This window comes from Pavona decussata, unplaced genomic scaffold (genome assembly GCF_977016875.1).
Source record: "Pavona decussata unplaced genomic scaffold, jaPavDecu1.1 SCAFFOLD_130, whole genome shotgun sequence".
Taxonomy (NCBI): domain Eukaryota; kingdom Metazoa; phylum Cnidaria; class Anthozoa; order Scleractinia; family Agariciidae; genus Pavona; species Pavona decussata.
In genome coordinates, this window is record NW_028145544.1 from 2,656,678 (window position 1) to 2,671,653 (window position 14,976).

At 39.4% G+C, this 14,976-nt stretch overlaps 1 protein-coding gene across 1 annotated transcript; it reads left to right on the forward strand.

Annotated features, from left to right (window-relative positions):
- The first annotated feature begins 1,367 nt into the window (after positions 1–1,367).
- Positions 1,368–14,931, forward strand: LOC146468661 (glutathione hydrolase 1 proenzyme-like). Its single transcript, XM_085124441.1, has 12 exons — positions 1,368–1,465; positions 2,417–2,638; positions 3,506–3,729; positions 5,131–5,232; positions 6,554–6,770; positions 7,801–7,933; positions 10,222–10,402; positions 11,146–11,279; positions 11,897–12,084; positions 12,748–12,976; positions 13,361–13,541; positions 14,509–14,931. The coding sequence occupies exons 2-12, from the start codon at positions 2,457–2,459 to the stop codon at positions 14,619–14,621; spliced, it is 1,884 nt and encodes a 627-aa protein (XP_084980567.1). The 5' UTR covers positions 1,368–1,465; positions 2,417–2,456; the 3' UTR covers positions 14,622–14,931.
- The last annotated feature ends 45 nt before the right edge of the window (positions 14,932–14,976 follow it).

Consider the following 14,976-nt stretch of genomic DNA (forward strand, 5'->3'; position numbering starts at 1 on the left):
GTGGTCACACATGGAGGTTCGGCTGTACTCGAACCAAACCGAAAGTTCGATTAATCGAACTTATATCGAACGATTGAGTTCGATTCGGTTCGGCAACCAAACCCAAAATTTGGAGCAATGGAAGGCACTCAAACTTTGACGTTACCTCGTAACGTTATCTGACAATCCAAGACCAGATTGTTCCCATCAAATTGGCGTCCGGTATTGTAAACAAAACTCAGTGAAAAACTATAACAACAAAGCTTTATACTGTTGAATTAGTTATGTTTCCGTTCATTGCATTTCTCGGCTTGTTATATGACTTTCTCGTAAAGACTACCGGATGATAACAGTAGTAGATCATAAAATGATGTCACAGTGAAGTTACATTAATTTTTAATTGTTCGGTTCACTCTATTCTTTGTTGTTTTTGCATGCGAAGAGAGACCTTCCTATTTCGTGTGAAGATCTAGAACGTGCGATTAACAGTTCGATTGGGTTCGGAAATCTAACGCAATCGAACTCTCACAATTTTTTTGGTTCAATTTTTTTCGTTTACCGACTGATTCAGTCGAACCCAATGGTTCGATTGAGTTCGATTAAGTTCGAGTATTGAACAGTTCTAATAATAATAATAATCATCATCATCATCATCATCATCATCATAATAACAATCTTTATACAGGGAGCCCAAATCACGAAAGTGATATTCAGTGGGGCGTGTAGATTGAGAAAAAACTACTACTGCTTTAAAAGATTACAAATGCTTTAAAAATTACAAATATTTTAAAAATAGAAAATACTGTAGGTGAAGACACAGCAAAAAGGAATAAAATTTAGGAATAAGGATTAAAAACTAGCTAAACACACGCTTTTGATACGTTGCCTAAAAATTAAAAATGAGTCTATGGCTTTGAAATCGAAAGACTGTTCTAAAAGGTTCCATTCCTTAATACCCTGGTAAAGGAGTCTTTTCTTTCCGTAGTTTGTTCGGACGAGTAGGAGACGGAAATCATTCTTCCTCCGGGTATTATAGCGATGATTCGAGTAGTTACGTCGGGACGTAAAACATATAATCAAATTTTAATAAACCTGGGAAAAATTTGGTGTGTACTTGTATAACCATGAAGGACCAAGAAGGATGCACTGAGCTAGTGCTATAAATGATGAATTTTGTTCGGTCACGCACTGGTTTATGATAAACGTGGAATAAGGAGAAAAATTGCCGGCAATTCATAATAGCGTGAAAACTGATTTCCTTCAGACGTTGATGAATGACAAAAGTTGACAGAAAAAATTATTGAAACTGTTCTGTCCTCGTGACCGGCGGGTGGATAAATTGAGGGGTTCCGCGATGGGCGGACTGAAAATACCGGTACTTGCTTGGAATCGTTGTAGAAAGAATGTTGGAGGGACAGATTATGGGATTACAGTCCGTTGTTTAGAGTGTTCAGGATCTTACTGGGATCACTACTATTCTGGGAAGGTATGTTTAAGCGTATTTCGTGTGACACTTATTTGCACACAATGCATATATTTATGTAGCCTGTTCGCCATGTAATGTCTGACGATTGCTCTCTTCAAACAAAAAAAAAGGTGAAAACCGTTGCGATGTAATATGAACCAACCTAAATTTTCACACGCAATTTAGGCAGCACCTTTTAGTCTTATTTCAATATTTTCACCACTATCGGTGACAACAATCACCCGTCAAAAGATTTCGGGCGTACTTGCAATGAAAGACAAGAGAGACTTTTTGACGAAACAAACTAGTTTAAACACCAACTGCTTGTCTGATAAAGATTCTTAAAGTCCTTTGTTCCCTCATTCCTCAACTAGTGAGCAAGTCGAAGTGTTTTTCACGGTGATTGCTCATAACCCATGTGGGATAAAAATTGTGCTTTAAAAAATGGACCCAGTAACCTCAAAAACTTTAACATAGGTCACGCACGCTTTGCGTGCCTTTGTTGAATTATTGTATGCCCCCAATTTTCTTTTTGGATTCCAATAGCACTTGCCACAAGCTCATTACCCGAAGCGCACAACTCCTATAGATTCGTATATTAACGGCGTTTTACATAGGTGTTTCGACTTGTTAATCCGTTACTCTGGGCCCAGTTGTTCAAAGCTCGATTAAGCTCAGATGCTGGGTTAACGTGAACTTTGATTCAAGTTTAATTACTAGTCAATAAAGATTCTTCGAAAAGATTTTTCCCCCTCAATTTTGACAAAGACTTCTCTTTACCTTCAGCTTGCAATTAGGCTTTAAAATCATTTTTAAAAAAAAAGGGAGATGAAAACCTCGATTAGCTTTTAATCGTAGATTAGCGTTAATCGGCTTTCGAACAACCCTGCCCTGTAGTTTAAATATTCATCCTCTCAGAAACCTCCGATAAAAAAGTCTGCAAAACTTCAACTTGGTGTTAAAACTACATAGACGTGATCCGGCAGTTTCCAGTGAACAGCGACTTCCCAACATGCCACAGTCGTCAAAAGCTGGCAGTAAAAGCCAGTTGCTATGGGAACGAACTCTGGCCGTTCTCACAGGTTTCTGTGTTGCTGGCGCAATCATGTACGCATCTGGACTTGGTGAACAGATTTATGAATCTATAAACGGGATGATCACTTTACGATGGAAACCTCAAATGCAGAAGAGAAGGTACGAGAAGAAAAGATTACGGTCATTTGTTTCCGTAGCGGTAAATATCTTGGCTTGTTAACAAAGCCTTGGGTAACAATGCACTGTTGTACAACATATTTTCTTCCTGTGGTTAATGCATTGAAAAGTTTATTAAACCAATATTTTTGTCAACAATTGTTGGCCTTGCGTTAGATCATGACAGTTTTAGTCGCGTAATCCCACGCCAACAAGATTTTGATAGTCAAAAAACAACATTTGCTATGCCTGTCCGTACGTTATCAATTAATTTATTATTTATATTATTATTATTATTATTATTATTATTATTATTATTATTATTCATTTTCTTATTTTTGTGTTAAATTTGCTGTTTCCAAGTTTCTGGACCTATTAACATAAGGCAGCTGATAATTAAGGTTGGATGCAGCCAATTTTTTGAGCGGGCGGTCCCTCTTACTTCAATCAATTTTTCGGCGTATATAATGTTTGACCGATTTCTCGAATTTTTTGGTTCTAAGAAACCTAATAACCTAAACCCATCTTTTTTATATTTAATATTTTATATTTAATTTGTTTTCGAAAACACAAATTTGTCAATCTGCGGCAAGAAACACTTATTTTAGTTTCCATCTAACAGAATTACCTTTAAAGGACGATTACAAGTTTAGGCTTATTTTAATACCCATGCATTAACGTCTAAATCACTAACAATCGTAGGAACAGAAGATGTGTCTTGACTTTTCAAAGTGATAGCAAAACCAGGCGACCTTGTCCCTTTTACCCAATTTTTTCATTTCTCAGTGAATCAAAGACTGGCTTGTTCACTATGTGACAATAAAAGCTTTCAGCATAACAGTAATAAACTATATACTTGTATATATTTAGTTTTGTACCTCATGGAAAACCCTTGGAGCCTCTCGAGTTCAAAACCGCCGCCGTGGCAGCTGACCACAAAACGTGCTCAGAATACGGCGCTAAAGTTTTAAGGGATCAAAATGGGAACGCGGTAGACGCCGCCATTGCAACTGCTCTGTGTGTTGGCGTGGTGAATGCGCATTCAGCCGGCATCGGTGGAGGAGGCTTTATGATCATTTATAACAAGACAAGAGGTAGGTTACTTACGATTTCTTTTTCAAACAGTTGTAAGCTAGCTTCCGAGATGGGTGCCCGCTTACAGGGCACAAAGGTTGTGCTATCAAACGTGTGATCTACTCTTCGTGCCCGGCCATTTCCCTGCATAGTCATAAATTGCACAAAAACACCTCTTTATTAGGAGACATCGTCCTTAATTAAATGATAGGGAGTTTAAGCAGCTACTACGGCAACGGCAACGAGAACGTCACAAAGCAATAGGATCTAATGAGACAACAACGGCCCTGCACGTGCGTTGTAAATTTTGGTACATTTCTTCGCCGTCCTCGGCAAAACAACACCGTGCAATGACCAAATTTAAGGTTTTGTGGATAACATGAACACACGACGGTGAATTTTTTTTATTCTCTGCCTTGACTTGTACGCCTTTCCCCGGCCTGTTCTTTTCCAGGATAGTTCGGCCACGTTGTACAAGTTGGAATAATCGCGAAGTTGTACAAGTAACGCCAACTTAGATTTTCAAGTGACGTTTTCCTTAGCGTTGCTGTCGTGGTTGCGATTAAAGTCCCTAATAATCAAACCTTCACTGTATTCCACTTCAAGGCCATTGGCCTCTCAAAGAACAGTGTATTACTGGTTTCCTGTTCGGTGCTGGTGATTGGTTGATTCACCGCGATTTTTGTTGGTTTTTAAAGGGTTTAATTTGCGGTCGACGCGAAATGGGACATAAAAATCTGGCCTTTCAGATACCGCCACTGGGTGAGCTCAGTTGGTAAGAGCTTGGACTGCTGAGAGGGAGGTCGTGAGTTCGAATCCTAACCGGGATACCAACGATAGTCTTAAAGTATAAACCGGTATTAAGATCATCCCAACTTAACCTGAGTATCAGGCCTTTCTAAGGGGAGGGGGGAGGAGGAGAAGAGGAGAGGAAGGCTTTTCTTCCCTTTTCCCCTTCCTCTCTTCATCCCTCCCTCCCTCCCCCTCCCCCCCCCCCGAAAAGCCTGATACCCAGGCTAATCCTAACTGTGCTTGACACCTTGTCTGAATTGAAATGATCGCGTCTAACTTTCGGAAAGAGTAGGAAGGTAGTCCCCTGAATTTGCCGTCTGGCCTTTGACTCATGGATTTGGAAGGGAGTTCTGTGTTGGGTGCGCACCTCGCATGAAAACTCGTGTCCCTTTCATTCCCCTCCCATTAGGCTTGTATTTTATGAAACGGGTAAAACAAAGCAGATAAATAGCCTAGTTCACCAAAATTCTCCTTACAAATTAGGTAGGGTACATAGCTTATTTTGTCGTTTCATTTTTCGATTATCGACAACCAGCCCCCGCACAAGTTTCATCGGACCATACCGAATGCTTTTGTTTAATTCCTTCTATCAAACATTTAAAAAGTCATTTTATTTGAATGGCCTGCAGGTGAGACAATGGCGATCAATTTTAGGGAAGCTGTTGTTGGACATGAAAGGGCTGACACCATGAGGGAACTTCAACATCTAATGTACCAACAGAACTACAGAGGTAAGTTACAAGCGACTTTACACAGAAAAAATAAAAACCACAGAAAAGCACTACTCATGATCAGTAGCTTTCATTTTAATTGTCACACTAAAGGCTTTCATCCACAGACTCAAAAGTTAGAACCACCTTGTACAGCATAATAAACAGCACCACAGGAAAGTACTGCTCAGTAGCTTTCGTTTGAATGGTCACGCTTAAAAGGATTTCATCCACAGACTCGAAATTTAGAACCACCTGTTACAGCATAATAAACGGCACCACAGGAAAGTACTGCGTAGTAGTTTTCATTTGAATGGTCACACTTAAGGATTTCGCCCACAGACTTAAAGTTAGAACCACCTTGTACATCATAAGAAACGGTACCACAGGAAAGTACTGCTCAGTAGCTTTCATTTGAATGGTCACACTTAAGGATTTCATCCACAGACTCAAAAGTTAGAACCACTTTGTACAGCATAAGAAACGGTACCACAGGAAAGTACTGCTCAGTAGCTTTCATTTGAATGGTCACACTTAAGGATTTCATCCACAGACTCAAAAGTTAGAACCACTTTGTACAGCATAATAAACAGCACCACAGGAAAACAGTAAAACAGGGAACACCGTGCAATACGCTTGGAAACGTTAGGATTTCATTTAGACAGACTCAAACTTAGAACTAAATTATCCTCTTGCTTTTAGAATTTAGTCATGATTTTTGGAGAAACAGACATCTCCTGCTTCAAATGTACTCAAACGATCCCCCTAATTTATTGAAAGCGGAACATAAACGTCGCAAAAATATCGAGAATCACAGGGTGATATGAGATTTTGACTCCGTGTGTAAATAATGGCGTTGTTGTTGTTACTGTTTCTATTATAGTTACTATTATGATGATGATTACTTTTCTGTTTTATACTTCATTATTTTCTAATTTGAGACGGGACCAGCCCATGTTGATAAGACGTTTGTATGGATCAGGATGTTTTTTCTTTTTAATTGATGCATTGATAGCGCTACTCCTAGAAGCGTCATTTTATCATCATCATCATCATCATCATCATCATCATCATCATCATCATCATCATCATCATCATCATCATCACTATCATCATCATTATCATCATCATCATCATCATCATTATCATCATCATTATCATCATCATCATCATCATCATCATCATTACCATTATCATCATCATCATCATCATCATCATCAAATGCTGATGGTGATTATTATTAAGGGCTTTTTATACTGAAAAGGGGGTATGTGTAGGAGATTTCTGTTCTTTGTTTCTCTCTTGAATTCACTTTCATTTTTTCATTCGTTTCCATTCTTAGAAGTAAAGACTGGGATGCCAGGCGAAGGAGAGTTTACTGGTGTTCCTGGTGAGGTCCGGGGATTTGAAACAGCATGGAAAAAATATGGCAGCCTTCCGTGGAAAGACTTGTTTGTACCTGCTATTAAGATCGCTAATGAAGGGTTTAAAGCGACTCATGCTTTGGCATTTGGAGTGAGAATGAATGCGGATAATGTTAGCAATGATCCAGGACTGAGGTAAGGAAAGCAATCTTGTACTTTTCGTCTTGTCAACATGGAAGGCGTTTCAGTAAAAGGCGCAGGGCACATCTGTGGAGGGGGCGAGCGAGGGGAAAAAGAGAGAGAACGAGGGAAAAGACAAAGAGACAGACAGACAAACAGACAGAGAAAGAGAGAGAAAAGAAAAAGACAGACAGACAAACAGACAGAGAGAAAAGACGAATAGACAGATAGGCAGAGAAAGAGAGAAAAAAGACAAAGACAGACAGACAGACAAGGACAGAGAAAGAGAGAGAGAAGACAAAGACAGACAGACAAACAGACAGAGAGAAAAGACGAATAGACGGACAGACAGATAGACAGAGAAAGAGAGAGAAAAGACAACTAGACAGACAGACAAGGACAGAGATTAAGAGAGACAAAAAGAGAAGCTAGGCGTGTCTTAGAATGACACACCTTTTTGTAAACAAAGCGTATTCGAACAGAAGCATCATCAGAAACACATAACGAGTCGCACAAGTGAGAAGATGAGCAAGTTCCTATCTGAGAACTCCTATTGAGCCTGCTCCTAAGGAACAAAAAAAGTAGGATGTCTCTTGTCTCTTAAACGTCTGAGATCCCTGATACGAGATAGCCTGACAGAATTATCTGAAGGGGAATGATTATTCCAGATTCTGACGACAGAATGGAGGAAGCTCGTATTCAAGGCGTTAGACGTTTTTCCCGTTCTCCAAGAGAGCGAAGAGTTTAGAAAGCTACATTTTATACCTATTATATCTACAACTTAAGGCTGGTTTCCATATGATCGCGGATCGCAGATCGCAGATCGCAATAAGGTCTGCGATCATATGGAAACCAGCCTTTAGATAGAACATGCTTCTATCTTCTGCGATCGTCTGCGATCGCGATCGCAGGATCGCAGACGATCGCAGAAGTAGTTTCCATATGATCGCAGACGATCGCAGACCTTATTGCGATCTGCGATCCGCGATCATATGGAAACCAGCCCTTAGTCATTGTTCAGTATTTTTGTCTCTTTAAATTTCAGTGAGTTGCTTAGGCCAAATGGTACATTCATTGCAGTTGGTGATTTAATAAAGCGGACCAAATATGGAGAAACTCTTCGAGAGATTGCTGAGTCCGGCGCTGATGTTTTCTACACTGGAAAAATGGCTGAACAGGTGACAAAATAAACCTTCAAAAACTCATTAGTAATTCATAAGCCCATTGACTTATCAAATGGTCGATAAAACATCAAGTGCAGTGGTTTTAAAAACCCGATAAAAACCTCCTCCTTATTAGTATGCGATGTTTAATGTTTTTCTCGTATGGTATAATTGCCAACGATCACAAAAGCATCATTGTTATGAACTCTATTGACACACACTTTTCCAGGAATGTTTTTGAAGCCGTTAAAAAAAACTCGCAGCACGTGTTTTATCGGGTCCAAAACAACTCGGCTGTGCCTCGTGGTTTTAAGTAATATATCAAACACGAGGAAGAGTAGAGACTTCCGAACACCGAGAAGTAGGTTGGAAAAACGAGGCGCAGCCGAGATTTTATAACCAACTTCGAGATGTTTGGAAATAGGAGGAAACCCTCTTTCGAGTGTTTGATATAGCTTCTCAACCTATTGATAATTCTTGGAGAAATTCGAAGCAAAAGTTCACAAAATTTTTTGATAATTAAGATCACATTTCTAAACCTCCTTCACTGTAGTGATTTGCTTTGTTTTGGCTTGATGAATTATTAATGAGTTTGAGAAATCCCGATAAACTGACACTGCTGCTAATGTTTTAAGCATTACATTACAGACTGAAAACCTGAGGTTATTCAATCAATCAACTGAATTCAATCGATATCAAACGATGGTAGTAATCGTTACCGATTGAATCGTACAGTGATAGTGCGCGCTAATTGATCGGCGAGCATTTTTAAAATAATTATTAGAAACACGATCATTGGATAATGCAATTCCAGAATTTTGATTGGCTTAGCGGCCAGGGTATATCAGCCATTATACCATGCCCGAGAAACAGCGACCATTTTCAAAATTGTTTGCTGGTTGTTCTTGCAAAGCGAAATCAGCAAGTTCTAGCAATATTTCTTGGTTGTTTTTTTTAATAAGACAATTATTCCACGAGCGCGCGCTGGATATGAGATGATAGATAGGCAATGTGGCGCGCTGGCTTTAATCATACCTTCATACCTTATCATACAAGAGTAATCGAGAAATTTTGCTACATCTTGATGATTTCATTTTGCAAGAGCGACCAGAAAAGGCCAATTTCATAGCGGACATTCCACGGCCGCTAAGACAATCAAAACTCTGGAATGCACCAGCGCTCTGGAACAATTTACCCAACGCAGTTCGCTGCGCACAAAGTGTTCAATCTTTCAAGGACAGGTTGAAAACTCGTTTATTTCGACAAGCCTTTGACCTTTATTAGAATTATAATTAGCTATTAGGAATATATCATCTATAAATATTTTATTCATAGGTTATTTCCTTATGAATGAAGTTGATCATTGTATTTTAGCCATTGACCTTGCAATTCCATTGTAATTTTAAATCATATTTATTTAGGCTATCTATATTGTAAAGCGCGCGAGAGCATCTGTTTATGATTCGCGCGCTATGTAAGTAATAAATTATTACTACTATTATTATTATTATTATTATTATTATATCATTATTATTATTATTATTATTATTATTATTATTATTACTATTATCATTATTATTATTATTGTTATTATTATTATAATTATTATTATTATTATTATTACTATTATATTATTATTATTACTATTATTATTATTATTATTATTATTATTATTATTATTATTATTATTATTATTATTATGATAAAAGGGCCGAAGAAACAACGTAACTTTCAGTAGTTTAGACTCAGGACAACCTCGACCTCGTTCCCTGGATCCTTTCAAGAAGAACGAGGTTGAGACTCAGTAGATAACACTGGTTACTGAAAATTATATCAGTCGTGAAAAAATGTGAACAAAACAAATGCCTTCTAACTTCATAGCTTTTAATGATTATGGCGCCTGGCTCCTGGTTGGCAGTAATATCGTCGGTCTATTTTTGTTATTTTTTCCTTGATTTCTAATGCCAATCATTAACTGATATACAGTGATTATTGATTATCGATTCAACTGATTGGTCAGGTTAGTTGATTTGTCGTCTGGGTTACATAGACCTCAAAACAGTCGTTATTATCCTTGACATGCGCACGAACCGCCGAAAGCGCGAACTCGCGAGGCTCCACGCGCCGAGTACGTGATTCTCGCGCGCAAGCACCAGTCTCACTTCAAGATTTTCATTTCCTCACTCGTTCCTACGACGAACCGACGCAGAAAAATACGGACTGTTTTTCCGACAAACCCGAGATAAAAAGACAAGCTAAAAATAACACATTGAGAGTTACGAAAGTTTCTTTACATTTTACAGATTGTCAAAGACCTACGGTCTATTGGTTGTAATATTACCTTAGAGGACTTAAAAAAATATAAAGCTACCGAAGTCAAGCCATTGGAAGCCTCCCTCCCTGGGGTGAAAGGCTACAAACTATTGACTGTCCCACCCCCTGCAGGTGGAGCGACCTTGATAAATATTTTAAACATTCTTCAAGGTGAGTTGTATGGATTTAATTTTCCGAACGAAGATGCTCTTCAATTGTAAATTCCTGGAGTCCGAATATCAACATATATATATTCTCTTTATCACTCTTCATATATTTCTTATGGTACTACTTGGGAGAATTTGTTTGAACATCAAGACATTTAATCTTTGGTGATCACTTCCTTTATTATGTTTGTTCACTATTCTAGTGGCATTGTACGGGGGACATAAGATTTATTAGGGGGTGGGGTGGGGGAGGGAACTTTCCGAACTGAGAGTGACGGCTTAATACACGCTTAACTCATTATTTTGTTTTTGTTCTAAAGCGGTTTTCAATTGAGTGTCGAAAGTAATTTCGCGTTTGCTTTGGTTTTGCATTACTACACTCTGTGATTGGTTAACAAAACTCCCTCCACTTTCTCAGCCAATGGGAATCCAAACCAAAACCAATCGTGTTTTGGCCGCACGTGTTTTCCCGCGCTTGGCGCCGGTTACATGCACGTCTTTGCTTCGAATTCTGATTGGCTCGTTGTGTTGTTTACATCTGTTGCGATTGGCCAGAGTAATTACTTTGGTTTTGGTTTTACAACACTCAATTGGAAACCGCTCTAACAGCGTAATTTTATCGAAAAAGACTATTTATGTTAAAACACCGTCCTTTTTTGATCAACGGGCGCGAACGCCGGTTTACGGGGACGTTTGAGGAACGGGATACAGGAACTCATAACTATTTCTTTTTGCCGCCCTCAATAGGGTTCAATTTAGGACCAAAAGACATAAAGGAGAGACCGACTCTGACGTATCACCGCATGATTGAGGCGTTTAACTTCGCAGCTGCGAGATTAACATACCTCACAGATCCTGATTTCAGTAACAAAACAAATCTGGTAGGAGTACAAGTTCATTTAGCACAGTTTGAGGAAACAAGTCGGAAAGAAGTACCTCTCAATTACAGTGACGAGTATAAGGGAGAAGAAACCCAGATTACGCACCTTATCCAACTGAAAGTAAACCAAAATCAATCGATCCCTGAAGACTGCGGAGCTAAGCCTGCCGCACACTTGAGGAAAGAGCTGAGCAAACTGCCTCGCGAGGCGATCGGCGCAGCCGTGAGGAAAATATCTGTCGTGTTTGATGTTTGAGATTTCGCCTCGCGAGGCGAAGTTCTCACGAAAACTCAAGCGCACACTTGAGGAAACAGCTCAGCTGATTGCCTCGCGATGTACCGCTAGGCAGTTTGCTCAGCATTTTCCAGCAGGCTTATCGAGCATTCAAAACCAATCGACACTTGCTCGCCCTCGCTTTCCCGCGCTGGACGTCGTTTGTACTTGAGTTTGTTTTGGACGAGTCCTAATCATGATTGGTTCATTCGGCTGCTCAACCTCGTTCCCAAGATCTCTCCTCTTGAGAGACCCTGGGAACGAGGTTGTCGACTGCTTACGTATGTGGTAATTGGTTAGATAAGATACGGAATGTTCATTCACTATTCATCGTTTCTATGCAGGTAGTTAGAGACATGTTGGATCCTAACAAGGGACAAGAGCTTCGCAAGTTAATAAACAATGAAACACATCCTTATAATTACTATGGCCCTATTAACTATCACATTGACGTCACAGACGGCACCACTCACTTGTCCGTGATAGACAAAGATGGAAACGCAGTCGCGTTGACAACGTCAATCAACAAATAGTAAGTAGACACCACTAGCGACCTTTCCTTTTTAACTCCATATCTTTAAAGAGGCAGTGTCACCTTTTTTTTGTGTCACTTTAAATAGCCAAAAAACATACTTGAATTGATGGAATAGTCAAAATAATGATTCAGTTGTGTTAGCAATAACCCTACTAGTGCACAGAAACTAGTATTAATAATCTTTGGTTGCGGATGCCGACGGATAGCTAGGATGGAAATGGATTGTAACTTGAAAAAATTGGCCAATTCAATTTCAAGTTCTTCCTGTGTATTGTAGAGAAGTCGCTAGAAACTGATTATAGTTGGTTTTTTCTCGGAGGAATCGCTTAGTATTTTCTCCCTAGAGCTCTAACAACAATTTCATGTTAGAAAAAAGATTCTTTGTCAAATTTTTGCGCAATTTGTACACCTCCCTCCACAGGAAGGGATGCAGTGATATTGCCAAGAATTTCCAGGCTTTTCTAAAGATTCCTGACCGGAATGCTCATTACTATCCTATCCATCTCCAAACAATACATTTTGTACACTCATGCTCTCGTACCGTAAACATAGGCTTTCATTTGTATCCCCTAAACGGGCATACAATTTTTTTTTGGCACATGCATGATCCAGGCACACACAAGAGTGTCCGCTTAAGAAATGACATTTCCTTTTTTACAGCTTTGGTGCTAAATTTCGTAGCAAGCAGTCGGGAATAATCTTTAACAATCAGCTACGGGATGCTCTCGGTATGTTTGTGAGTGAGTTTCATCTGGAAGTGGATGCCTACAAGCCCCACAAGAGACTCAAGTCACTTGCGTCACCTTCAGTCATCTTAGATGAAAGTGGAAATGTAAAGATGGTGTTTGGAGCGGCTGGAGGAAGATTCATCGCAACTGCTTTGGCACAGGTAAATCAATCAATCAATCAATCAATCAATCAATCAATCAATCAATCAATCAATCAATCAATCAATCAATCAATCAATCAACAAACCAACCAACCAACCAACCAAGGCTTTCAAAAATCGGAAAAATTAGAGACTTTGTATGGATTTGGTGGACCTTTGACAGGTCACAGCCTGGTTACTACGGAATGAAATATAACCAAACTTGTTAAACTTACTAATTTGTATTGGATCTTTCTGGCGATGGGGTTTATTTCTTCATATGACGCAATTTAAACAACGTGTAAACTAGGGCCCAGTCCCTTTAAGAATTCGAAACGTCCAATAGGACTCAATACCCGTGGAGAAAAGCGGAAGCTTATTTTCACGTTGTGTTTCCTTGTGTAGGTATTGATGAATTATTTCTGGTTTGGAGACACTCTGAAGGATGCTGTATCCAAACCACGACTTCACAGTCAACTCTTTCCCGACTATGTCTTGGCTGAACCAAACTTTCCAAAGAATATCCTCAAAGGACTGAAGCGATATGGACACAAGCGCATCACCAAAGACACTACACTGTTTATTGGTAAATAAATAAAATCTCCACATTATTTTTCTCCGTTGACTCTTTCGTTGCCTAAACAAATTCTAGATCATAAATGTTATGGTTATTTTTCATGGAACACAGAATTGCAATTAATTTTCCAACGCCGATTTAAGCAAGAATTCTGCAATTTTGTCAGTATTTCTAACTCATGAATTATTGTTTAAATTTCAGTTGACTAGATGGATAGTTGATCCGTTGAATTATTCTGTGAAATACAATTTTAAACACCATGGCTAACACTGACTTGAGTAGACTCTCTCTGTCTTTCATCTCGGTCAATATGTTTCGGGTCACGTAGTCCGAGCAAACGAGGCTTTCCCCGGCCGTTCGTCTCGAATACGTCACCGAAACAAATAATCTCATATCCAAATTTCACTTCATGTACGCGATTACAAAACAAATTGACGGTGAGGGCCTGTGAGAAAGCTGTACAGGAACTAGGCAAATAACGTTTGACGTAATCTTGAAACTCAAGTTCTAAGGAAGGTGCCTACTTTTGTTACTGCACATACTGTCTGCGCATCTCGAGATACTCGGGTTTCCTATGGGTGGTGCCTACTATTGCGCGGTTTGAAACTATGCGGAGAAAGCAGAACTTAGCAAGTGCTCTTAGTATCCAAAAAAGAAAATTGGAGGTAACCATGCATTTTTCAGAGATAACAAAGCTTCAATTTGGCCCAAAACACCATACATTGCTTTGTATTTTACTGCTTTTTAGAACAATTGTTGCTTAATTATCTCTAAAAAAAATGCGTGGTCCCCCTAATTTTCTTTTTGGATTTCAATAGCCCTCGCTAAGATCTCCTTTTCCCGCATAGTCATAAACCGCGCAAAAATACTTCGGTATTTGTAGGCACCGTCCTTAACATCAACAAAGATCACCCTATGTAATGGAATGTATTTTTCTGCTTTTTTAAGTTCAACATTTATTTTTTTTTTAATTAAGGGACACCGAACGCAATGATGGGCGTAGTACAGCTTGTTGTGCGCGAGGACAATGGAATGCTTCTGGCACTAGCAGACTATCGCAAAGGAGGAGTCGCGGCAGGTTACCGCTGACCGAAACAAACGCGGAAACCTGGAACGAGTTGCATAAAACTTAACGATGGGTGTAAATGCTATCGTCAGACGTTAAAATACTGAATGTGACTGGGCTGAAGGTCTGGCGTTAGCAGTTACACCCGACGTTAAATTTTATGCAACTAACCCCTGGGTAGCAAGCGGAGTCAACACCACAGCCATTTTTCAGAGAGATTTAGCTTCGCGTTTACGGCTAACGCCAAACGGGAAACGTCAAGGCGCTGTTTGTTCTAAAATGCATAAACTTGTGTTTCTCGTACTCACTTCTCTCTTTTTCGTATTTGTTCGATAGCTGTCGCCTGCTAGCTGGAGATAAGCTTAAACCAAAAAAAGC

Coding starts and splice junctions, on each gene's coding strand:
- LOC146468661 (XM_085124441.1), top strand. CDS start 2,457: ATGCCACAGTCGTCAAAAGCTGGCAGTAAAAGCCAGTTGCTATGGGAA. Junction 5,233..6,553: donor GTACCAACAGAACTACAGAG/GTAAGTTACAAG, acceptor TTCCATTCTTAG/AAGTAAAGACTGGGATGCCA. Junction 11,280..11,896: donor TCAGTAACAAAACAAATCTG/GTAGGAGTACAA, acceptor GTTTCTATGCAG/GTAGTTAGAGACATGTTGGA.